At 44.6% G+C, this 26,952-nt stretch overlaps 1 protein-coding gene across 4 annotated transcripts in view; it reads right to left on the reverse strand.

Moving 5' to 3' along the window:
* The window catches only part of LOC110518105 (phospholysine phosphohistidine inorganic pyrophosphate phosphatase), a 29,949-nt gene extending 10,839 nt beyond the window's left edge, over positions 1 to 19,110 (reverse strand). The window contains exons 1-5 of one of the 4 annotated variants that reach the window (XM_090217821.1): positions 18,876 to 19,110; positions 14,766 to 14,953; positions 14,268 to 14,421; positions 8,798 to 8,861; positions 142 to 234 (exon numbers count right to left, since the gene is read on the reverse strand). In XM_090217821.1, coding sequence (XP_090073947.1) covers positions 142 to 234; positions 8,798 to 8,861; positions 14,268 to 14,421; positions 14,766 to 14,953; positions 18,876 to 19,006 — 630 coding nt within the window. In that variant the 5' untranslated portion in view covers positions 19,007 to 19,110. Of the gene's footprint in view, positions 1 to 141; positions 235 to 8,797; positions 8,862 to 14,267; positions 14,422 to 14,765; positions 15,883 to 18,875 lie in introns of all 4 variants that reach the window. The other 3 variants (XM_090217822.1, XM_090217823.1, XM_090217824.1) reach the window with 3 other exon arrangements.
* Positions 19,111 to 26,952: the final 7,842 nt, after the last annotated feature.

The raw sequence follows: 26,952 nt of genomic DNA on the forward strand, positions 1-26,952 counted from the left end.
AGAAATGAGAGAGACAGAAAGGAAAGAGAAATGAGAGAGACAGAAAGGAGAGAGAAATGAGAGAGACAGAAAGAGAGCAGGAGGATTGCTCAGAATCCTTTTTAACTGAATGTGTGTGCTGGATTTAGTTTTTAAACCTACCTGGTGTGACTGAACCCCCATGTCATCTAGAACTTTCTGAAAGAACATGGGGTCTGGCTTCCCGATGACCTCAGCTTCTACATCACAGGCATACTGATGGAGAGAAACACAACGACCTCAGCTTCTACATCACAGGCATACTGATGGAGAGAAACACAACGACCTCAGCTTCTACATCACAGGCATACTGATGGAGAGAAACACAACGACCTCAGCTTCTACATCACAGGCATACTGATGGAGAGAAACACAACGACCTCAGCTTCTACATCACAGGCATACTGATGGAGAGAAACACAACGACCTCAGAATCTACATCACAGGCATACTGATGGAGAGAAACACAACGACCTCAGCTTCTACATCACAGGCATACTGATGGATAGAAACAACGACGACCTCAGCTTCTACATCACAGGCATACTGATGGAGAGAAACAACGACGACCTCAGCTTCTACATCACAGGCATACTGATGGAGAGAAACACAACGACCCCTCAGCTTCTACATCACAGGCATACTGATGGAGAGAAACAACGACGACCTCAGCTTCTACATCACAGGCATACTGATGGAGAGAAACACAACGACCTCAGCTTCTACATCACAGGCATACAGATGGAGAGAAACACAACGACCCCTCAGCTTCTACATCACAGGCATACTGATGGAGAGAAACAACGACGACCTCAGCTTCTACATCACAGGCATACTGATGGAGAGAAACACAACGACCTCAGCTTCTACATCACAGGCATACTGATGGAGAGAAACACAACGACCTCAGCTTCTACACCACAGGCATACTGATGGAGAGAAACACAACGACCTCAGCTTCTACATCACAGGCATACTGATGGAGAGAAACACAACGACCCCTCAGCTTCTACATCACAGGCATACTGATGGAGAGAAACACAACGACCCCTCAGCTTCTACATCACAGGCATACTGATGGAGAGAAACACAACGACCTCAGCTTCTACATCACAGGCATACTGATGGAGAGAAACACAACGACCCCTCAGCTTCTACATCACAGGCATACTGATGGAGAGAAACACAACGACCCCTCAGCTTCTACATCACAGGCATACTGATGGAGAGAAACACAACGACCTCAGCTTCTACATCACAGGCATACTGATGGAGAGAAACAACGACGACCTCAGCTTCTACATCACAGGCATACTGATGGAGAGAAACACAACGACCTCAGCTTCTACATCACAGGCATACTGATGGAGAGAAACACAACGACCCCTCAGCTTCTACATCACAGGCATACTGATGGAGAGAAACACAACGACCTCAGCTTCTACATCACAGGCATACTGATGGAGAGAAACACAACGACCTCAGAATCTACATCACAGGCATACTGATGGAGAGAAACACAACGACCTCAGCTTCTACATCACAGGCATACTGATGGAGAGAAACAACGACGACCTCAGCTTCTACATCACAGGCATACTGATGGAGAGAAACAACGACGACCTCAGCTTCTACATCACAGGCATACTGATGGAGAGAAACACAACGACCCCTCAGCTTCTACATCACAGGCATACTGATGGAGAGAAACAACGACGACCTCAGCTTCTACATCACAGGCATACTGATGGAGAGAAACACAACGACCTCAGCTTCTACATCACAGGCATACAGATGGAGAGAAACACAACGACCCCTCAGCTTCTACATCACAGGCATACTGATGGAGAGAAACAACGACGACCTCAGCTTCTACATCACAGGCATACTGATGGAGAGAAACACAACGACCTCAGCTTCTACATCACAGGCATACTGATGGAGAGAAACACAACGACCTCAGCTTCTACATCACAGGCATACTGATGGAGAGAAACACAACGACCTCAGCTTCTACATCACAGGCATACTGATGGAGAGAAACACAACGACCCCTCAGCTTCTACATCACAGGCATACTGATGGAGAGAAACACAACGACCCCTCAGCTTCTACATCACAGGCATACTGATGGAGAGAAACACAACGACCTCAGCTTCTACATCACAGGCATACTGATGGAGAGAAACACAACGACCCCTCAGCTTCTACATCACAGGCATACTGATGGAGAGAAACACAACGACCCCTCAGCTTCTACATCACAGGCATACTGATGGAGAGAAACACAACGACCTCAGCTTCTACATCACAGGCATACTGATGGAGAGAAACACAACGACCCCTCAGCTTCTACATCACAGGCATACTGATGGAGAGAAACACAACGACCCCTCAGCTTCTACATCACAGGCATACTGATGGAGAGAAACAACGACGACCTCAGCTTCTACATCACAGGCATACTGATGGAGAGAAACACAACGACCTCAGCTTCTACATCACAGGCATACTGATGGAGAGAAACAACGACCTCAGCTTCTACATCACAGGCATACTGATGGAGAGAAACACAACGACCTCAGCTTCTACATCACAGGCATACTGATGGAGAGAAACAACGACCTCAGCTTCTACATCACAGGCATACTGATGGAGAGAAACAACGACCTCAGCTTCTACATCACAGGCATACTGATGGAGAGAAACACAACGACCTCAGCTTCTACATCACAGGCATACTGATGGAGAGAAACACAACGACCTCAGCTTCTACATCACAGGCATACTGATGGAGAGAAACAACGACGACCTCAGCTTCTACATCACAGGCATACTGATGGAGAGAAACACAACGACCTCAGCTTCTACATCACAGGCATACTGATGGAGAGAAACACAACGACCTCAGCTTCTACATCACAGGCATACTGATGGAGAGAAACACAACGACCTCAGCTTCTACATCACAGGCATACTGATGGAGAGAAACACAACGACCTCAGCTTCTACATCACAGGCAAACTGATGGAGAGAAACACAACGACCTCAGCTTCTACATCACAGGCATACTGATGGAGAGAAACACAACGACCCCTCAGCTTCTACATCACAGGCATACTGATGGAGAGAAACACAACGACCTCAGCTTCTACATCACAGGCATACTGATGGAGAGAAACACAACGACCCCTCAGCTTCTACATCACAGGCATACTGATGGAGAGAAACACAACGACCCCTCAGCTTCTACATCACAGGCATACTGATGGAGAGAAACACAACGACCTCAGCTTCTACATCACAGGCATACTGATGGAGAGAAACAACGACCTCAGCTTCTACATCACAGGCATACTGATGGAGAGAAACAACGACCTCAGCTTCTACATCACAGGCATACTGATGGAGAGAAACACAACGACCTCAGCTTCTACATCACAGGCATACTGATGGAGAGAAACACAACGACCTCAGCTTCTACATCACAGGCAAACTGATGGAGAGAAACACAACGACCTCAGCTTCTACATCACAGGCATACTGATGGAGAGAAACACAACGACCCCTCAGCTTCTACATCACAGGCATACTGATGGAGAGAAACACAATGACCCCTCAGCTTCTACATCACAGGCATACTGATGGAGAGAAACACAACGACCTCAGCTTCTACATCACAGGCATACTGATGGAGAGAAACACAACGACCTCAGCTTCTACATCACAGGCATACTGATGGAGAGAAACAACGACGACATCAGCTTCTACATCCCAGGCATACTGATGGAGAGAAACAACAACGACCTCAGCTTCTACATCCCAGGCATACTGATGGAGAGAAACACAACGACCTCAGCTTCTACATCACAGGCATACTGATGGAGAGAAACACAACGACCCCTCAGCTTCTACATCACAGGCATACTGATGGAGAGAAACACAACGACCTCAGCTTCTACATCACAGGCATACTGATGGAGAGAAACACAACGACCTCAGCTTCTACATCACAGGCATACTGATGGAGAGAAACACAACGACCTCAGCTTCTTCATCACAGGCATACTGATGGAGAGAAACAACGACGACCTCAGCTTCTACATCACAGGCATACTGATGGAGAGAAACACAACGACCTCAGCTTCTACATCACAGGCATACTGATGGAGAGAAACACAACGACCTCAGCTTCTACATCCCAGGCATACTGATGGAGAGAAACAACAACGACCTCAGCTTCTACATCACAGGCATACTGATGGAGAGAAACACAACGACCTCAGCTTCTACATCACAGGCATACAGATGGAGAGAAACACAACGACCTCAGCTTCTACATCACAGGCATACTGATGGAGAGAAACACAATGACCTCAGCTTCTACATCACAGGCATACTGATGGAGAGAAACACAATGACCTCAGCTTCTACATCACAGGCATACTGATGGAGAGAAACACAACGACCTCAGCTTCTACATCACAGGCATACTGATGGAGAGAAACACAACGACCCCTCAGCTTCTACATCACAGGCATACTGATGGAGAGAAACAACCACCCCTCAGCTTCTACATCACAGGCATACTGATGGAGAGAAACACAACGACCTCAGCTTCTACATCACAGGCATACTGATGGAGAGAAACACAACGACCTCAGCTTCTACATCACAGGCATACTGATGGAGAGAAACACAATGACCCCTCAGCTTCTACATCACAGGCATACTGATGGAGAGAAACACAACGACCTCAGCTTCTACATCACAGGCATACTGATGGAGAGAAACACAACGACCCCTCAGCTTCTACATCACAGGCATACTGATGGAGAGAAACACAACGACCTCAGCTTCTACATCACAGGCATACTGATGGAGAGAAACACAACGACCTCAGCTTCTACATCACAGGCATACTGATGGAGAGAAACACAACGACCCCTCAGCTTCTACATCACAGGCATACTGATGGAGAGAAACACAACGACCTCAGCTTCTACATCACAGGCATACAGATGGAGAGAAACACAACCACCCCTCAGCTTCTACATCACAGGCATACTGATGGAGAGAAACACAATGACCCCTCAGCTTCTACATCACAGGCATACTGATGGAGAGAAACACAACGACCCCTCAGCTTCTACATCACAGGCATACTGATGGAGAGAAACACAACGACCCCTCAGCTTCTACATCACAGGCATACTGATGGAGAGAAACACAACGACCCCTCAGCTTCTACATCACAGGCATACTGATGGAGAGAAACACAACGACCCCAGCTTCTACATCACAGGCATACAGATGGAGAGAAACACAACGACCCCTCAGCTTCTACATCACAGGCATACTGATGGAGAGAAACAACGACGACCCCTCAGCTTCTACATCACAGGCATACTGATGGAGAGAAACACAACGACCTCAGCTTCTACACCACAGGCATACTGATGGAGAGAAACACAACGACCTCAGCTTCTACATCACAGGCATACTGATGGAGAGAAACACAACGACCTCAGCTTCTACATCACAGGCATACTGATGGAGAGAAACACAACGACCCCTCAGCTTCTACATCACAGGCATACTGATGGAGAGAAACACAACGACCCCTCAGCTTCTACATCACAGGCATACTGATGGAGAGAAACACAACGACCCCTCAGCTTCTACATCACAGGCATACTGATGGAGAGAAACAACGACCTCAGCTTCTACATCACAGGCATACTGATGGAGAGAAACACAACGACCTCAGCTTCTACATCACAGGCATACTGATGGAGAGAAACAACGACGACCTCAGCTTCTACATCACAGGCATACTGATGGAGAGAAACACAACGACCTCAGCTTCTACATCACAGGCATACTGATGGAGAGAAACAACGACGACCCCTCAGCTTCTACATCACAGGCATACTGATGGAGAGAAACACATCGACCTCAGCTTCTACATCACAGGCATACTGATGGAGAGAAACACAACGACCCCTCAGCTTCTACATCACAGGCATACTGATGGAGAGAAACACAACGACCCCTCAGCTTCTACATCACAGGCATACTGATGGAGAGAAACAACGACGACCCCTCAGCTTCTACATCACAGGCATACTGATGGAGAGAAACAACGACGACCCCTCAGCTTCTACATCACAGGCATACTGATGGAGAGAAACACAACGACCTCAGCTTCTACATCACAGGCATACTGATGGAGAGAAACACAACGACCCCTCAGCTTCTACATCACAGGCATACTGATGGAGAGAAACACAACGACCTCAGCTTCTACATCACAGGCATACTGATGGAGAGAAACACAACGACCTCAGCTTCTACATCACAGGCATACTGATGGAGAGAAACACAACGACCCCTCAGCTTCTACATCACAGGAATACTGATGGAGAGAAACAACGACCTCAGCTTCTACATCACAGGCATACTGATGGAGAGAAACACAACGACCTCAGCTTCTACATCACAGGCATACTGATGGAGAGAAACACAACGACCTCAGCTTCTACATCACAGGCATACTGATGGAGAGAAACAACGACGACCTCAGCTTCTACATCACAGGCATACTGATGGAGAGAAACACAACGACCTCAGCTTCTACATCACAGGCATACTGATGGAGAGAAACACAACGACCTCAGCTTCTACATCACAGGCATACTGATGGAGAGAAACACAACGACCCCTCAGCTTCTACATCACAGGCATACTGATGGAGAGAAACACAACGACCTCAGCTTCTACATCACAGGCATACAGATGGAGAGAAACACAACGACCTCAGCTTCTACATCACAGGCATACTGATGGAGAGAAACACAACGACCCCTCAGCTTCTACATCACAGGCATACTGATGGAGAGAAACAACGACGACCCCTCAGCTTCTACATCACAGGCATACTGATGGAGAGAAACAACGACGACCCCTCAGCTTCTACATCACAGGCATACTGATGGAGAGAAACACAACGACCTCAGCTTCTACATCACAGGCATACTGATGGAGAGAAACACAACGACCCCTCAGCTTCTACATCACAGGCATACTGATGGAGAGAAACACAACGACCTCAGCTTCTACATCACAGGCATACTGATGGAGAGAAACACAACGACCCCTCAGCTTCTACATCACAGGAATACTGATGGAGAGAAACAACGACCTCAGCTTCTACATCACAGGCATACTGATGGAGAGAAACACAACGACCTCAGCTTCTACATCACAGGCATACTGATGGAGAGAAACACAACGACCCCAGCTTCTACATCACAGGCATACTGATGGAGAGAAACAACGACGACCTCAGCTTCTACATCACAGGCATACTGATGGAGAGAAACACAACGACCTCAGCTTCTACATCACAGGCATACTGATGGAGAGAAACACAACGACCTCAGCTTCTACATCACAGGCATACTGATGGAGAGAAACACAACGACCTCAGCTTCTACATCACAGGCATACTGATGGAGAGAAACAACGACGACCTCAGCTTCTACATCACAGGCATACTGATGGAGAGAAACACAACGACCTCAGCTTCTACATCACAGGCATACTGATGGAGAGAAACACAACGACCCCTCAGCTTCTACATCACAGGCATACTGATGGAGAGAAACACAACGACCTCAGCTTCTACATCACAGGCATACTGATGGAGAGAAACACAACGACCTCAGCTTCTACATCACAGGCATACTGATGGAGAGAAACACAACGACCCCTCAGCTTCTACATCACAGGCATACTGATGGAGAGAAACACAACGACCCCTCAGCTTCTACATCACAGGCATACTGATGGAGAGAAACACAACGACCCCTCAGCTTCTACATCACAGGCATACTGATGGAGAGAAACACAACGACCTCAGCTTCTACATCACAGGCATACTGATGGAGAGAAACACAACGACCTCAGCTTCTACATCACAGGCATACTGATGGAGAGAAACAACGACGACCCCTCAGCTTCTACATCACAGGCATACTGATGGAGAGAAACACAACGACCCCTCAGCTTCTACATCACAGGCATACTGATGGAGAGAAACACAACGACCTCAGCTTCTACATCACAGGCATACTGATGGAGAGAAACAACGACCCCTCAGCTTCTACATCACAGGCATACTGATGGAGAGAAACACAACGACCTCAGCTTCTACATCACAGGCATACTGATGGAGAGAAACACAACGACCCCTCAGCTTCTACATCACAGGCATACTGATGGAGAGAAACACAACGACCTCAGCTTCTACATCACAGGCATACTGATGGAGAGAAACAACGACGACCCCTCAGCTTCTACATCACAGGCATACTGATGGAGAGAAACACAACGACCCCTCAGCTTCTACATCACAGGCATACTGATGGAGAGAAACAACGACGACCTCAGCTTCTACATCACAGGCATACTGATGGAGAGAAACAACGACGACCGTTGAAACAGAGATGACTGAGTTCCCACAAAGGTCTGGGGGAGATATCAACGTGCTTTGACTTAAACAAATAAAATGTTTTTATAAGTAGGTGAGTTTGACTTTTTTTTTAAAAATATATAAATATTTATTTTATACGCTCATCTGTTACTGTCACTTTGTCATATTGTTTTCTAATATCTTTATTTTTATTTTGAATGTTCATAATTGTAAAATGCAAAAAATAAAATATATATATATTTTTAAACTCACCCACTGTGTGTGTAGTGTAATATCACCCACCTCCAATGCCTTCATGTAAACCCCAACATCCAGGTTCAGGCCTTCATCCTCTTTGTAGTACTTCCTGTAAAGATCACACAGTGGACCTCAGGGTTAAAGTAGAGCTGTAGGTAACTTCCTGTAAAGATCACACAGTGGACCTCAGGGTTAAAGTAGAGGTCACTTCCTATAAAGATCACACAGTGGACCTCAGGGTTAAAGTAGAGGTCACTTCCTATAAAGATCACACAGTGGACCTCAGGGTAAAAGTAGAGGTAACTTCCTATAAAGATCACACAGTGGACCTCAGGGTTAAAGTAGAGGTAACTTCCTATAAAGATCACACAGTGGACCTCAGGGTTAAAGTAGAGCTGTAGGTCACTTCCTATAAAGATCACACAGTGGACCTCAGGGTTAAAGTAGAGGTCACTTCCTATAAAGATCACACAGTGGACCTCAGGGTTAAAGTAGAGCTGTAGGTAACTTCCTATAAAGATCACACAGTGGGCCTCAGGGTTAAAGTACAGGTAACTTCCTGTAAAGATCACACAGTGGACCTCAGGGTTAAAGTAGAGCTGTAGGTAACTTCCTATAAAGATCACACAGTGGACCTCAGGGTTAAAGTAGAGGTAACTTCCTATAAAGATCACACAGTGGACCTCAGGGTAAAAGTAGAGGTAACTTCCTATAAAGATCACACAGTGGACCTCAGGGTAAAAGTAGAGGTCACTTCCTATAAAGATCACACAGTGGACCTCAGGGTAAAAGTAGAGGTCACTTCCTATAAAGATCACACAGTGGACCTCAGGGTAAAAGTAGAGGTAACTTCCTATAAAGATCACACAGTGGACCTCAGGGTAAAAGTAGAGGTCACTTCCTATAAAGATCACACAGTGGACCTCCGGATTAAAGTAGAGGTCACTTCCTATAAAGATCACACAGTGGACCTCAGGGTAAAAGTAGAGGTAACTTCCTATAAAGATCACACAGTGGACCTCAGGGTAAAAGTAGAGGTCACTTCCTATAAAGATCACACAGTGGACCTCAGGGTTAAAGTAGAGGTCACTTCCTATAAAGATCACACAGTGGACCTCAGGGTAAAAGTAGAGCTGTAGGTCACTTCCTATAAAGATCACACAGTGGACCTCAGGGTTAAAGTAGAGCTGTAGGTAACTTCCTGTAAAGATCACACAGTGGACCTCAGGGTTAAAGTAGAGCTGTAGGTCACTTCCTATAAAGATCACACAGTGGACCTCAGGGTTAAAGTAGAGGTAACTTCCTATAAAGATCACACAGTGGACCTCAGGGTTAAAGTAGAGGTAACTTCCTATAAAGATCACACAGTGGACCTCAGGGTTAAAGTAGAGGTAACTTCCTATAAAGATCACACAGTGGACCTCAGGGTTAAAGTAGAGGTAACTTCCTGTAAAGATCACACAGTGGACCTCAGGGTTAAAGTAGAGCTGTAGGTAACTTCCTGTAAAGATCACACAGTGGACCTCAGGGTTAAAGTACAGGTAACTTCCTATAAAGATCACACAGTGGACCTCAGGGTTAAAGTAGAGGTCACTTCCTATAAAGATCACACAGTGGACCTCAGGGTTAAAGTAGAGGTCACTTCCTATAAAGATCACACAGTGGACCTCAGGGTAAAAGTACAGGTAACTTCCTATAAAGATCACACAGTGGACCTCAGGGTTAAAGTAGAGGTCACTTCCTATAAAGATCACACAGTGGACCTCAGGGTTAAAGTAGAGGTCACTTCCTATAAAGATCACACAGTGGACCTCAGGGTTAAAGTAGAGCTGTAGGTAACTTCCTATAAAGATCACACAGTGGACCTCAGGGTTAAAGTACAGGTAACTTCCTGTAAAGATCACACAGTGGACCTCCGGATTAAAGTAGAGGTCACTTCCTATAAAGATCACACAGTGGACCTCAGGGTTAAAGTAGAGCTGTAGGTAACTTCCTGTAAAGATCACACAGTGGACCTCAGGGTTAAAGTAGAGCTGTAGGTAACTTCCTGTAAAGATCACACAGTGGACCTCAGGGTTAAAGTAGAGCTGTAGGTCACTTCCTGTAAAGATCACACAGTGGACCTCAGGGTTAAAGTAGAGCTGTAGGTAACTTCCTGTAAAGATCCCACAGTGGACCTCAGGGTTAAAGTACAGGTAACTTCCTGTAAAGATCACACAGTGGACCTCAGGGTTAAAGTAGAGGTCACTTCCTATAAAGATCACACAGTGGACCTCAGGGTTAAAGTAGAGCTGAAGGTAACTTCCTGTAAAGATCACACAGTGGACCTCAGGGTTAAAGTAGAGGTAACTTCCTATAAAGATCACACAGTGGACCTCAGGGTTAAAGTAGAGCTGAAGGTAACTTCCTGTAAAGATCACACAGTGGACCTCAGGGTTAAAGTAAAACTGTAGGTCACTTCCTATAAATATCACACAGTGGACCTCAGGGTTAAAGTAGAGGTAACTTCCTATAAAGATCACACAGTGGACCTCAGGGTTAAAGTAGAGGTAACTTCCTATAAAGATCACACAGTGGACCTCAGGGTTAAAGTAGAGGTAACTTCCTGTAAAGATCACACAGTGGACCTCAGGGTTAAAGTAGAGCTGAAGGTAACTTCCTGTAAAGATCACACAGTGGACCTCAGGGTTAAAGTAAAACTGTAGGTCACTTCCTATAAATATCACACAGTGGACCTCAGGGTTAAAGTAGAGCTGTAGGTAACTTCCTGTAAAGATCCCACAGTGGACCTCAGGGTTAAAGTAGAGGTCACTTCCTATAAAGATCACACAGTGGACCTCAGGGTTAAAGTAGAGCTGAAGGTAACTTCCTGTAAAGATCACACAGTGGACCTCAGGGTTAAAGTAGAGGTAACTTCCTATAAAGATCACACAGTGGACCTCAGGGTTAAAGTAGAGCTGAAGGTAACTTCCTGTAAAGATCACACAGTGGACCTCAGGGTTAAAGTAGAGGTAACTTCCTGTAAAGATCACACAGTGGACCTCAGGGTTAAAGTAGAGCTGAAGGTAACTTCCTGTAAAGATCACACAGTGGACCTCAGGGTTAAAGTAAAACTGTAGGTCACTTCCTATAAATATCACACAGTGGACCTCAGGGTTAAAGTAGAGCTGTAGGTAACTTCCTGTAAAGATCCCACAGTGGACCTCAGGGTTAAAGTAGAGGTCACTTCCTATAAAGATCACACAGTGGACCTCAGGGTTAAAGTAGAGCTGAAGGTAACTTCCTGTAAAGATCACACAGTGGACCTCAGGGTTAAAGTAGAGGTAACTTCCTATAAAGATCACACAGTGGACCTCAGGGTTAAAGTAGAGCTGAAGGTAACTTCCTGTAAAGATCACACAGTGGACCTCAGGGTTAAAGTAAAACTGTAGGTCACTTCCTATAAATATCACACAGTGGACCTCAGGGTTAAAGTAGAGGTAACTTCCTATAAAGATCACACAGTGGACCTCAGGGTTAAAGTAGAGGTAACTTCCTATAAAGATCACACAGTGGACCTCAGGGTTAAAGTAGAGGTAACTTCCTGTAAAGATCACACAGTGGACCTCAGGGTTAAAGTAGAGCTGTAGGTAACTTCCTGTAAAGATCACACAGTGGACCTCAGGGTTAAAGTACAGGTAACTTCCTATAAAGATCACACAGTGGACCTCAGGGTTAAAGTAGAGGTCACTTCCTATAAAGATCACACAGTGGACCTCAGGGTTAAAGTAGAGGTCACTTCCTATAAAGATCACACAGTGGACCTCAGGGTTAAAGTACAGGTAACTTCCTATAAAGATCACACAGTGGACCTCAGGGTTAAAGTAGAGGTCACTTCCTATAAAGATCACACAGTGGACCTCCGGATTAAAGTAGAGGTCACTTCCTATAAAGATCACACAGTGGACCTCAGGGTTAAAGTAGAGCTGTAGGTAACTTCCTGTAAAGATCACACAGTGGACCTCAGGGTTAAAGTAGAGGTAACTTCCTATAAAGATCACACAGTGGACCTCAGGGTTAAAGTAGAGCTGAAGGTAACTTCCTGTAAAGATCACACAGTGGACCTCAGGGTTAAAGTAAAACTGTAGGTCACTTCCTATAAATATCACACAGTGGACCTCAGGGTTAAAGTAGAGGTAACTTCCTATAAAGATCACACAGTGGACCTCAGGGTTAAAGTAGAGGTAACTTCCTATAAAGATCACACAGTGGACCTCAGGGTTAAAGTAGAGGTAACTTCCTGTAAAGATCACACAGTGGACCTCAGGGTTAAAGTAGAGCTGTAGGTAACTTCCTGTAAAGATCACACAGTGGACCTCAGGGTTAAAGTACAGGTAACTTCCTATAAAGATCACACAGTGGACCTCAGGGTTAAAGTAGAGGTCACTTCCTATAAAGATCACACAGTGGACCTCAGGGTTAAAGTAGAGGTCACTTCCTATAAAGATCACACAGTGGACCTCAGGGTTAAAGTACAGGTAACTTCCTATAAAGATCACACAGTGGACCTCAGGGTTAAAGTAGAGGTCACTTCCTATAAAGATCACACAGTGGACCTCAGGGTTAAAGTAGAGGTCACTTCCTATAAAGATCACACAGTGGACCTCAGGGTTAAAGTAGAGCTGTAGGTAACTTCCTATAAAGATCACACAGTGGACCTCAGGGTTAAAGTACAGGTAACTTCCTATAAAGATCACACAGTGGACCTCCGGATTAAAGTAGAGGTCACTTCCTATAAAGATCACACAGTGGACCTCAGGGTTAAAGTAGAGCTGTAGGTAACTTCCTGTAAAGATCACACAGTGGACCTCAGGGTTAAAGTACAGGTAACTTCCTGTAAAGATCACACAGTGGACCTCAGGGTTAAAGTAGAGCTGTAGGTCACTTCCTGTAAAGATCACACAGTGGACCTCAGGGTTAAAGTAGAGCTGTAGGTAACTTCCTGTAAAGATCCCACAGTGGACCTCAGGGTTAAAGTACAGGTAACTTCCTGTAAAGATCACACAGTGGACCTCAGGGTTAAAGTAGAGGTCACTTCCTATAAAGATCACACAGTGGACCTCAGGGTTAAAGTAGAGGTCACTTCCTATAAAGATCACACAGTGGACCTCAGGGTAAAAGTAGAGGTAACTTCCTATAAAGATCACACAGTGGACCTCAGGGTTAAAGTAGAGGTAACTTCCTGTAAAGATCACACAGTGGACCTCAGGGTTAAAGTAGAGCTGTAGGTCACTTCCTATAAAGATCACACAGTGGACCTCAGGGTTAAAGTAGAGGTCACTTCCTGTAAAGATCACACAGTGGACCTCAGGGTTAAAGTAGAGCTGAAGGAATATCCTTCTGAATAAATCAGGCCTTTATTACTGGGTTGTTACTACACGATAATAACATTATTATCCAATAAAAAAGTGAGTGAGTGAGTGAGTGAGTGAGTGAGTGAGTGAGTGAGAGAGTGAGAGAGAGAGATCACACCTACCCTCTGCCCAGAGAGAACAGTACTGGTTTCTCCAGCCCTATGAGAACTCTGAAGGCATCGTTGAGGTTCTGGTAGGAGAACTTCTCTGCTGCGTCTCCTATGACAACACAGTTTGGGTTGGCCTTTTCAACACTGTCAAACTCAGGGACAACACCTGCAACGAACCAAACAAACACGGTATACATGATCACTTTGTATAGAAATAGACACATTTAAAAATAAAAAAAACTCTATTGTCCATTAAGTAACACAGAATGGAAAATTGTCTTGGGTGCTCTGGTTTACATTAAAAGGAGAACAGACATAAAAACACAGACATTCAGCATTTCCATGTCAGTTCAGCAACTTATTTAGGATCTCTCAGTGATTTATCCCGGGGAAAAGGGACTGGTTTTGGCCCGTCATCGTAAATAAGAATTTGTTCTTAAAACTGTCTTGCCTAGTTAAATAAATAAAAAGTTACATTTAATATAATATATAATTAACATCAATCAATACCGTCATAGACCAGCAGGTGGGGTCGTAGCCCCCTCTCCTTCAGGACAGCCACGGCAGCCGGGGCTGGAGAGAACACCTCAGACACACAGATATCAAAGCCCATCCTCTGCAGCTTGGCTACAAACACCTCCCGTGTGGCCTGGGTCTCGTTGGTACAGAAACGCACCTGCAGGTCCGAGGCCTTTAGCCTGTATGGAGAAAGCTCTTTTGGACATAATCCATTTTTTAACATTTAACATTCGAGTCGTTTGGGCAGATGTTGTTATCCAGAGCGATCTACAGTAAAGTGTATTCATCATAAATTAGCTAGGTGAGACGACCGCAAATCTCAAGTCATAGTCAGGAAGTGTTCCTCAATGTAGTCAGGGAGTGTTCCTCAATGTAGTCAGGGAGTGTTCCTCAATGTAGTCAGGGAGTGTTCCTCAATGTAGTCAGGGAGTGTTCCTCAATGTAGTCAGGGAGTGTTCCTCAATGTAGTCAGGGAGTGTTCCTCAATGTAGTCAGGAAGTGTTCCTCAATGTAGTCAGGAAGTGTTCCTCAATGTAGTCAGGGAGTGTTCCTCAATGTAGTCAGGGAGTGTTCCTCAATGTAGTCAGGGAGTGTTCCTCAATGTAGTCAGGGAGTGTTCCTCAATGTAGTCAGGGAGTGTTCCTCAATGTAGTCAGGGAGTGTTCCTCAACGTAGTCAGGGAGTGTTCCTCAACGTAGTCAGGGAGTGTTCCTCAACGTAGTCAGGGAGTGTTCCTCAACGTAGTCAGGGAGTGTTCCTCAACGTAGTCAGGAAGTGTTCCTCAACGTAGTCAGGAAGTGTTCCTCAACGTAGTCAGGGAGTGTTCCTCAACGTAGTCAGGAAGTGTTCCTCAACGTAGTCAGGAAGTGTTCCTCAACGTAGTCATGAACACAGTCAGTGATAGTATGAAAAGACAAGTCAAGTGTACATTCATTATTATTATTGTGTTTTTGCGTTATGGGATTTAAATCAAGACATTTTGATAACCTCATTCACCAAACACTTCCTTATATGCGCTATGCAAAGTTATCCAGGGGAAGAGGTTTGATTACCATGGGGTTGTAGTTCTTCCGTTTTAAATCAAGGATACTATTTCTCCATGTACCTGCTGGTAGTAAGTCCAGGTGAGTTTTCTGTTCTAATAGGAGGTTGACATTATAACCTTGGTTAGACTACAGAACAGATACATTACTAATAGGGTTGATATTATAACCTTGGTTAGACTGCAGAACAGATACATTACTAATAGGGTTGATATTATAACCTTGGTTAGACTACAGAACAGATACATTACTAATAGGGTTGATATTATAACCTTGGTTAGACTACAGAACAGATACATTACTAATAGGGTTGATATTATAACCTTGGTTAGACTACAGAACAGATACAGTGCCTTGCGAAAGTATTCGGCCCCCTTGAACTTTGCGACCTTTTGCCACATTTCAGGCTTCAAACATAAAGATATAAAACTGTATTTTTTTGTGAAGAATCAACAACAAGTGGGACACAATCATGAAGTGGAACGACATTTATTGGATATTTCAAACTTTTTTAACAAATCAAAAACTGAAAAATTGGGCGTGCAAAATTATTCAGCCCCCTTAAGTTAATACTTTGTAGCGCCACCTTTTGCTGCGATTACAGCTGTAAGTCGCTTGGGGTATGTCTATCAGTTTTGCACATCGAGAGACTGAATTTTTTTCCCATTCCTCCTTGCAAAACAGCTCGAGCTCAGTGAGGTTGGATGGAGAGCATTTGTGAACAGCAGTTTTCAGTTCTTTCCACAGATTCTCGATTGGATTCAGGTCTGGACTTTGACTTGGCCATTCTAACACCTGGATATGTTGATTTTTGAACCATTCCATTGTAGATTTTGCTTTATGTTTTGGATCATTGTCTTGTTGGAAGACAAATCTCCGTCACAGTCTCAGGTCTTTTGCAGACTCCATCAGGTTTTCTTCCAGAATGGTCCTGTATTTGGCTCCATCCATCTTCCCATCAATTTTAACCATCTTCCCTGTCCCTGCTGAAGAAAAGCAGGCCCAAACCATGATGCTGCCACCACCATGTTTGACAGTGGGGATGGTGTGTTCAGGGTGTTGCTTTTACGCCAAACATAACGTTTTGCATTGTTGCCAAAAAGTTCAATTTTGGTTTCATCTGACCAGAGCACCTTCTTCCACATGTTTGGTGTGTCTCCCAGGTGGCTTGTGGCAAACTTTAAACGACACTTTTTATGGATATCTTTAAGAAATGGCTTTCTTCTTGCCACTCTTCCATAAAGGCCAGATTTGTGCAATATACGACTGATTGTTGTCCTATGGACAGAGTCTCCCACCTCAGCTGTAGATCTCTGCAGTTCATCCAGAGTGATCATGGGCCTCTTGGCTGCATCTCTGATCAGTCTTCTCCTTGTATGAGCTGAAAGTTTAGAGGGACGGCCAGGTCTTGGTAGATTTGCAGTGGTCTGATACTCCTTCCATTTCAATATTATCGCTTGCACAGTGCTCCTTGGGATGTTTAAAGCTTGGGAAATCTTTTTGTATCCAAATCCGGCTTTAAACTTCTTCACAACAGTATCTCGGACCTGCCTGGTGTGTTCCTTGTTCTTCATGATGCTCTCTGCGCTTTTAACGGACCTCTGAGACTATCACAGTGCAGGTGCATTTATACGGAGACTTGATTACACACAGGTGGATTGCATTTATCATCATTAGTCATTTAGGTCAACATTGGATCATTCAGAGATCCTCACTGAACTTCTGGAGAGAGTTTGCTGCACTGAAAGTAAAGGGGCTGAATAATTTTGCACGCCCAATTTTTCAGTTTTTGATTTGTTAAAAAAGTTTGAAATATCCAATAAATGTCGTTCCACTTCATGATTGTGTCCCACTTGTTGTTGATTCTTCACAAAAAAATACAGTTTTATATCTTTATGTTTGACGCCTGAAATGTGGCAAAAGGTCGCAAAGTTCAAGGGGGCCGAATACTTTCGCAAGGCACTGTACATTACTAATAGGAGGTTGATATTATAACCTTGGTTAGACTACAGAACAGATACATTACTAATAGGGGGTTGATATTATAACCTTGGTTAGACTACAGAACAGATACATTACTAATAGGGTTGATATTATAACCTTGGTTAGACTACAGAACAGATACATTACTAATAGGGTTGATATTATAACCTTGGTTAGACTGCAGAACAGATACAGTGAAACCACATGTCCTACTTTATTCTGAACCAAAAAAAAACAACCCCAGAAGAGAAATAGAAACAAACCCAATCATTAGGATACAATGAACCTCTGCATGTCTCGTCCCGAAAGGACATTCAACTGATCTGCACGTTTAGACATTACATTTATTTTTGTATGTTATTGGGATTGTAGAAATAATGTATTCAAGTGCTTCAGTGAGTGACAGCTCTGAAGCAATCTTGCCACCACACCCCCTTATCAGTTTCGTTTGACATTAGGTTAGACAGCAGACTGACCCCGCTAAAAACCAGACTCACCTGAGACTAACCCATTCCATAGTTAAACAACATTCAGAACCGAACTTAAGACGTGTAAATGAAGTGTCATATAGCTGTTGTAGAGCTGTAATAGCGCTTCCTGTTTCTGCAGTATATCATGTGTGTTCTGCTACTACATTTCAATATGAACGAATCTGATGGCTAATCGTTGTAGTACCATCGTTGCTGATGTATAAACCTCACTTTGCTCACTGCTTCTACCTATGGAGACAGTCATATAAAACGCCACACGTCTAAAGACTATGAATACAAGCTTTCCAACAGGTGTCGACCATACCGTAAAAGGAGTGAAAACACGAGAGTTGACTAGGAACCGATGAGCTCAATCTCAAACCAGAACAACCACACGGCAATTCACTACTGGCTGCCGATCGGTAATAGATTTGCCCCGGTAATAAATTACTATTATTTGCATATTTAGAACATGCAACATTTCTATCTGAAGGAGTCTCGCTAATAATATGTTTCCACCCGGACCCACTGTCCCGAAACAGTGTCCGTCCTCTGAATGCCACTGGGCATAGCTCGACGTCTACCTAGTAGCTTACCTAACTAACCTTTTCACCGCTTCTACGGAGCCTGGAATTGGTGTGCCGCCGTCTTCTCCAGCATCATATAACACGCCGCACATGTCTAAAATCACACCTTTCAGACTTTTGACGGAATCTTCCCAGCTGGTAGCTGCCATGACGAAAAAGTGACACAGTAAAAAGAGCAGATTCTTCTTCTTCTTCTTCTTCTGGATCGCATCCAACGTTTAGGTGCGTACACCGCCACCTACTGTACCGGAGTGGGAGGCCAGTCACAGCCTACCTACATTAACTTCTCTTCATTATTCCTGTTCCTCTGAGAAATTAAAATAGCGCCCTAGACAACATCACCTACACTCATTAAAACCCCACTACCCAAATCCACTACCTTGATCCTATCTGTTCCTGCACCAAGCCAACGGCCTGGGAGGACACCACCACTCATTAAAACCCCACCACCTCATTCCACTACATAGTTAAATGTACGCTGACCACGCTGCACCTTGGTCCTCATCCTTCAACAGCCGTGACACTAAAGCGTTGCCTTCACTGATTCAACTGCCCCCAAACTCCTTTCTCACCCACCTTCACTGATTCAACTGCCCCCAAACTCCTTTCTCACCCACCTTCACTGATTCAACTGCCCCCAACTCCTTTCTCACCCACCTTCACTGATTCAACTGCCCCCAACTCCTCTCTCACCCACCTTCACTGATTCAACTGCCCCCAACTCCTTTCTCACCCACCTTCACTGATTCAACTGCCCCCAACTCCTTTCTCACCCACCTTCACTGATTCAACTGCCCCCAACTCCTTTCTCACCCACCTTCACTGATTCAACTGCCCCCAACTCCTTTCTCACCCACCTTCACTGATTCAACTGCCCCCAACTCCTCTCTCACCCACCTTCACTGATTCAACTGCCCCCAACTCCTTTCTCACCCAGCCTGAAACCACAACTGGATCAGCCAAAAGCCAAAGGTCCACTTTCTCCAACCATGTCACTCCAATTGCTCCAGAATGTTCTCTACCTGGAGTATTTATATTGACCCCCCACCCCCCCAACTTTGACCCCTCCCCAACTTTGACCCCCCCCCAGCTTTGACCCCTCCCCAACTTTGACCCCCCCACCTTTGACCCCCCCAACTTTGACCCCCCCACCAACTTTGACCCCCCCAGCTTTGAACCCCCCCCAACTTTGACCCCCCCCCAACTTTAACCCCCCACTAGCTTTGAACCCCCCCAACTTTGACCCCCTCACCTTTGTTTTTCACATTGACTCTGTACCGGTACCCCCTGTATATAGCTCCACATTGACTCTGTACCGGTACCCCCTGTATATAGCCTCCACATTGACTCTGTACCGGTACCCCCTGTATATAGCATCCACATTGACTCAGTACCGGTACCCCCTGTATATAGCCTCCACATTGACTCTGTACCAGTAACCCCTGTATATAGCCTCCACATTGACTCTGTACCGGTACCCCCTGTATATAGCCTCCACATTGACTCTGTACCGGTACCCCCTGTATATAGTCTCCACATTGACTCTGTACCAGTAACCCCTGTATATAGCCTCCACATTGACTCTGTACCGGTACCCCCTGTATATAGCCTCCACATTGACTCTGTACCGGTACCCCCTGTATATAGTCTCCACATTGACTCTGTACCAGTAACCCCTGTATATAGCCTCCACATTGACTCTGTACCGGTACCCCCTGTATATAGCATCCACATTGACTCAGTACCGGTACCCCCTGTATATAGCCTCCACATTGACTCTGTACCAGTAACCCCTGTATATAGCCTCCACATTGACTCTGTATCGGTACCCCCTGTATATAGTCTCCACATTGACTCTGTACCGGTACCCCCTGTATATAGTCTCCACATTGACTCTGTACCGGTACCCCTGTATATAGCCTCCACATTGACTCTGTACCGGTACCCCCTGTATATAGCCTCCACATTGACTCTGTACCGGTACCCCCTGTATATAGCCTCCACATTGACTCTGTACCGTAATACCCTGTATATAGCCTCCACATTGACTCTGTACTGGTACCCCCTGTATATAGCCTCCACATTGACTCTGTACCGGTACCCCCTGTATATAGTCTCCACATTGACTCTGTACCGGTACCCCCTGTATATAGCCTCCACATTGACTCTGTACCGGTTCCCCCTGTATATAGCCTCCACATTGACTCTGTACCGGTACCCCCTGTATATAGCTCCACATTGACTCTGTACCGGTACCCCCTGTATATAGCCTCCACATTGACTCTGTACCGGTACCCCCTGTATATAGCCTCCACAATGACTCTGTACCGGTACCCCCTGTATATAGTCTCCACATTGACTCTGTACCGGTACCCCCTGTATATAGCCTCCACATTGACTCTGTACCGGTACCCCCTGTATATAGCCTCCACATTGACTCTGTACCGGTACCCCCTGTATATAGCCTCCACATTGACTCTGTACCGGTACCCCCTGTATATAGCCTCCACATTGACTCTGTACCGGTACCCCTGTATATAGCCTCCACATTGACTCTGTACCGGTACCCCCTGTATATATCCTCCACATTGACTCTGTACCGGTACCCCCTGTATATAGCCTCCACATTGACTCTGTACCGGTACCCCCTGTATATAGCCTCCACATTGACTCTGTACCGTAATACCCTGTATATAGCCTCCACATTGACTCTGTACTGGTACCCCCTGTATATAGCCTCCACATTGACTCTGTACCGGTACCCCCTGTATATAGTCTCCACATTGACTCTGTACCGGTACCCCCTGTATATAGCCTCCACATTGACTCTGTACCGGTTCCCCCTGTATATAGCCTCCACATTGACTCTGTACCGGTACCCCCTGTATATAGCTCCACCTTGACTCTGTACCGGTACCCCCTGTATATAGCCTCCACATTGACTCTGTACCGGTACCCCCTGTATATAGCCTCCACAATGACTCTGTACCGGTACCCCCTGTATATAGTCTCCACATTGACTCTGTACCGGTTACCCCCTGTATATAGCCTCCACATTGACTCTGTACCGGTACCCCCTGTATATAGCCTCCACATTGACTCTGTACCGGTACCCCCTGTATATAGCCTCCACATTGACTCTGTACCGGTACCCCCTGTATATAGCCTCCACATTGACTCTGTACCGGTACCCCTGTATATAGCCTCCACATTGACTCTGTACCGGTACCCCCTGTATATATCCTCCACATTGACTCTGTACCGGTACCCCCTGTATATAGCCTCCACATTGACTCTGTACCGGTACCCCCTGTATATATCCTCCACATTGACTCTGTACCGGTACCCCCTGTATATAGCCTCCACATTGACTCTGTACTGGTACCCCCTGTATATAGCCTCCACATTGACTCTGTACCGGTACCCCCTGTATATAGCCTCCACATTGACTCTGTACCGGTACCCCCTGTATGTAGCCTCCACATTGACTCTGTACCGGTACCCCCTGTATATAGCCTCCACAATGACTCTGTACCGGTACCCCCTGTATGTAGCCTCCACATTGACTCTGTACCGGTACCCCCTGTATATAGCCTCCACATTGACTCTGTACCAGTACCCCCTGTATGTAGCCTCCACATTGACTCTGTACCGGTACCCACTGTATATAGCCTCCACATTGACTCTGTACTGGTACCCCCTGTATGTAGCCTCCACATTGACTCTGTACCGGTACCCCCTGTATATAGCCTCCACAATGACTCTGTACCGGTACCCCCTGTATGTAGCCTCCACATTGACTCTGTACCGGTACCCCCTGTATATAGCCTCCACATTGACTCTGTACCAGTACCCCCTGTATGTAGCCTCCACATTGACTCTGTACCGGTACCCACTGTATATAGCCTCCACATTGACTCTGTACCGGTACCCCCTGTATATAGCCTCCACAATGACTCTGTACCGGTACCCCCTGTATGTAGCCTCCACATTGACTCTGTACCGGTATCCCCTGTATATAGCCTCCACATTGACTCTGTACCGGTACCCCCTGTATGTAGCCTCCACATTGACTCTGTACCGGTACCCCTGTATATAGCCTCCACATTGACTCTGTACCAGTACCCCCTGTATATAGTCTCCACATTGACTCTGTACCGGTACCCCCTGTATATAGCCTCCACATTGACTCTGTACCGGTACCCCCTGTATGTAGCCTCCACATTGACTCTGTACCGTAATACCCTGTATATAGCCTCCACATTGACTCTGTACCGTAATACCCTGTATATAGCCTCCACATTGACTCTGTACCGTAATACCCTGTATATAGCCTCCACATTGACTCTGTACCGGTACCCCCTGTATATAGCCTCCACATTGACTCTGTACCGGTACCCCCTGTATGTAGCCTCATTATTGTTATTTTATTGTGTAACGTTTTATTCTATTTTTTACTTTAGTTTATTTAGTAAATATTTTCTTAACTCTATTTCTTGACCTGCATTGTTGGTTAAGGGATTGTAAGTGAGCATTTCACTGTAAGGTCTACTACACCTGTTGTATTCAGCATTTCACGGTAAGGTCTACTACACCTGTTGTATTCAGCATTTCACTGTGAGGTCTACTACACCTGTTGTATTCAGCATTTCGCTGTAAGGTCTACTACACCTGTTGTATTCAGCATTTCACTGTGAGGTCTACTACACCTGTTGTATTCAGCATTTCACTGTAAGGTCTACTACACCTGTTGTATTCAGCATTTCACTGTAAGGTCTACTACACCTGTTGTATTCAGCATTTCACTGTGAGGTCTACTACACCTGTTGTATTCAGCATTTCACTGTAAGGTCTACTACACCTGTTGTATTCAGCATTTCACTGTAAGGTCTACTACACCTGTTGTATTCAACATTTCACTGTGAGGTCTACTACACCTGTTGTATTCAGCATTTCACTGTAAGGTCTACTACACCTGTTGTATTCAGCATTTCACTGTAAGGTCTACTACACCTGTTGTATTCAGCATTTCACTGTAAGGTCTACTACACCTGTTGTATTCAGCATTTCACTGTAAGGTCTACTACACCTGTTGTATTCAACATTTCACTGTGAGGTCTACTACACCTGTTGTATTCAGCATTTCACTGTAAAGTCTACTACACCTGTTGTATTCAACATTTCACTGTGAGGTCTACTACACCTGTTGTATTCAACATTTCACTGTAAGGTCTACTACACCTGTTGTATTCAGCATTTCACTGTAAGGTCTACTACACCTGTTGTATTCAACATTTCACTGTAAAGTCTACTACACCTGTTGTATTCAGCATTTCACTGTAAGGTCTACTACACCTGTTGTATTCAGCATTTCACTGTAAGGTCTACTACACCTGTTGTATTCAGCATTTCACTGTAAGGTCTACTACACCTGTTGTATTCAGCATTTCACTGTAAGGTCTACTACACCTGTTGTATTCAACATTTCACTGTGAGGTCTACTACACCTGTTGTATTCAGCATTTCACTGTAAAGTCTACTACACCTGTTGTATTCAACATTTCACTGTGAGGTCTACTACACCTGTTGTATTCAACATTTCACTGTAAGGTCTACTACACCTGTTGTATTCAGCATTTCACTGTAAGGTCTACTACACCTGTTGTATTCAACATTTCACTGTAAAGTCTACTACACCTGTTGTATTCAGCATTTCACTGTAAGGTCTACTACACCTGTTGTATTCAGCATTTCACTGTAAGGTATACTACACCTGTTGTATTCAGCATTTCACTGTAAGGTCTACTACACCTGTTGTATTCAGCATTTCACTGTGAGGTCTACTACACCTGTTGTATTCAACATTTCACTGTGAGGTCTACTACACCTGTTGTATTCAACATTTCACTGTAAGGTCTACTACACCTGTTGTATTCAGCATTTCACTGTGAGGTCTACTACACCTGTTGTATTCAGCATTTCACTGTGAGGTCTACTACACCTGTTGTATTCAGCATTTCACTGTAAGGTCTACTACACCTGTTGTATTCAGCATTTCACTGTGAGGTCTACTACACCTGTTGTATTCAGCATTTCACTGTAAGGTCTACTACACCTGTTGTATTCAGCATTTCACTGTAAGGTCTACAACACCTGTTGTATTCAGCATTTCACTGTGAGGTCTACTACACCTGTTGTATTCAGCATTTCACTGTGAGGTCCACTACACCTGTTGTATTCAGCATTTCACTGTGAGGTCTACTACACCTGTTGTATTCAGCATTTCACTGTGAGGTCTACTACACCTGTTGTATTCAGCATTTCACTGTAAGGTCTACTACACCTGTTGTATTCAGCATTTCACTGTGAGGTCTACTACACCTGTTGTATTCAGCATTTCACTGTGAGGTCCACTACACCTGTTGTATTCAGCATTTCACTGTAAGGTCTACTACACCTGTTGTATTCGGCATTTCACTGCAAGGTCTACTACACCTGTTGTATTCAGCATTTCACTGTGAGGTCCACTACACCTGTTGTATTCAGCATTTCACTGTAAGGTCTACTACACCTGTTGTATTCAGCATTTCACTGTGAGGTCTACTACACCTGTTGTATTCAGCATTTCACTGTGAGGTCTACTACACCTGTTGTATTCGGCATTTCACTGCAAGGTCTACTACACCTGTTGTATTCAGCATTTCACTGTGAGGTCTACTACACCTGTTGTATTCAGCATTTCACTGTGAGGTCTACTACACCTGTTGTATTCAGCATTTCAGAGATACTATATACAGTAGAGAGGCTATATAGAGTAGAGAGGCTATATATAGTAGCGAGGTTATATACAGTAGAGAGGCTATATATAGTAGCGAGGTTATATACAGTAGGGAGGCTATATACAGTAGCGAGGTTATATACAGTAGAGAGGCTTTATACAGTAGGGAGGCTATATATAGTAGAGAGGCTATATATAGTAGAGAGATTATATACAGTAGAGAGGCTATATACAGTAGAGAGGCTATATACAGTAGAGAGGTTATATACAGTAGAGAGGTTATACACTAGAGAGGTTATATACAGTAGAGAGGTTATATACAGTAGAGAGGTTATACACTAGAGAGGTTATATACAGTAGAGAGGTTATATACAGTAGAGAGGTTATATACAGTAGAGAGGTTATATACAGTAGAGGTTATATACAGTAGAGAGGTTATATACAGTAGCGAGGTGAAGATTGTTCTCTACCAGACTATTTATATTGACCCCCTGATTAGTCACCGTTCACTAAGCCTGAAACCACTGTGTTTTGCTGAATGTCCCAGGGCGCAGCTGCTGTTCAAACACACGTAGACTATGTTAGGTAACGATTGTGTCAACAAGTAGGGCTGGATATTGGTCAATTTCTGTCTTTGAAAGAGCAAAGCCAGTTGAGGAGTGAAAAAAAATAAATCATATTGATCTTTAAAGATAACCGAAACATATATTTAATTGATTTGATAGGATTTATTTTCAACATGCAAAATGAAGACTAAGCTATTCAAATCATGAACCTCACACCTTGACACGTTTCCTATTGATTATGATGAATTTAACATAATTTAAAAACAAAACAAAAAAAAAAGCTTTTTTAAATACAACAAAACAGGAAACAAATAGGCAGTAGGGCATGAAGGTATTTACGCACATATGAACACGTCGAAATGTGACCAACAACATCGCAATGATTTGTTGATATTGCATCATCGAAGTTGCGCATCATCATCCGTGCTACGCTCAATGTCATTTAGCGCATTTTGGACCAATTCTAGACGTGCACCACTTAACCTTTACTAATGGCTACTTGGAATAGTTTCACCAAGACAAACGGTGATATGATATAATATATATATATATATATATAAAAAGAAGCGGTCATCTCTTTTGAAGTGCATAGCCAACTCAATCTAAATGAGTTTGTCTGTAGATAGACAGCATCTTGGGGCGGGACAGTGAACCTCAGTAGTTGACGCAGCTGATCTCGTTCACAGCAGCGTTTCTCTCCTGACTGCTGGTTTCCTGTTTCTGGATATTTAAAAAAACAACAACCACGTTA

The sequence above is a fragment of the Oncorhynchus mykiss genome, chromosome 23, assembly GCF_057628025.1.
Source record: "Oncorhynchus mykiss isolate SJ-2025 chromosome 23, ASM5762802v1, whole genome shotgun sequence".
Lineage (NCBI taxonomy): Eukaryota > Metazoa > Chordata > Actinopteri > Salmoniformes > Salmonidae > Oncorhynchus > Oncorhynchus mykiss.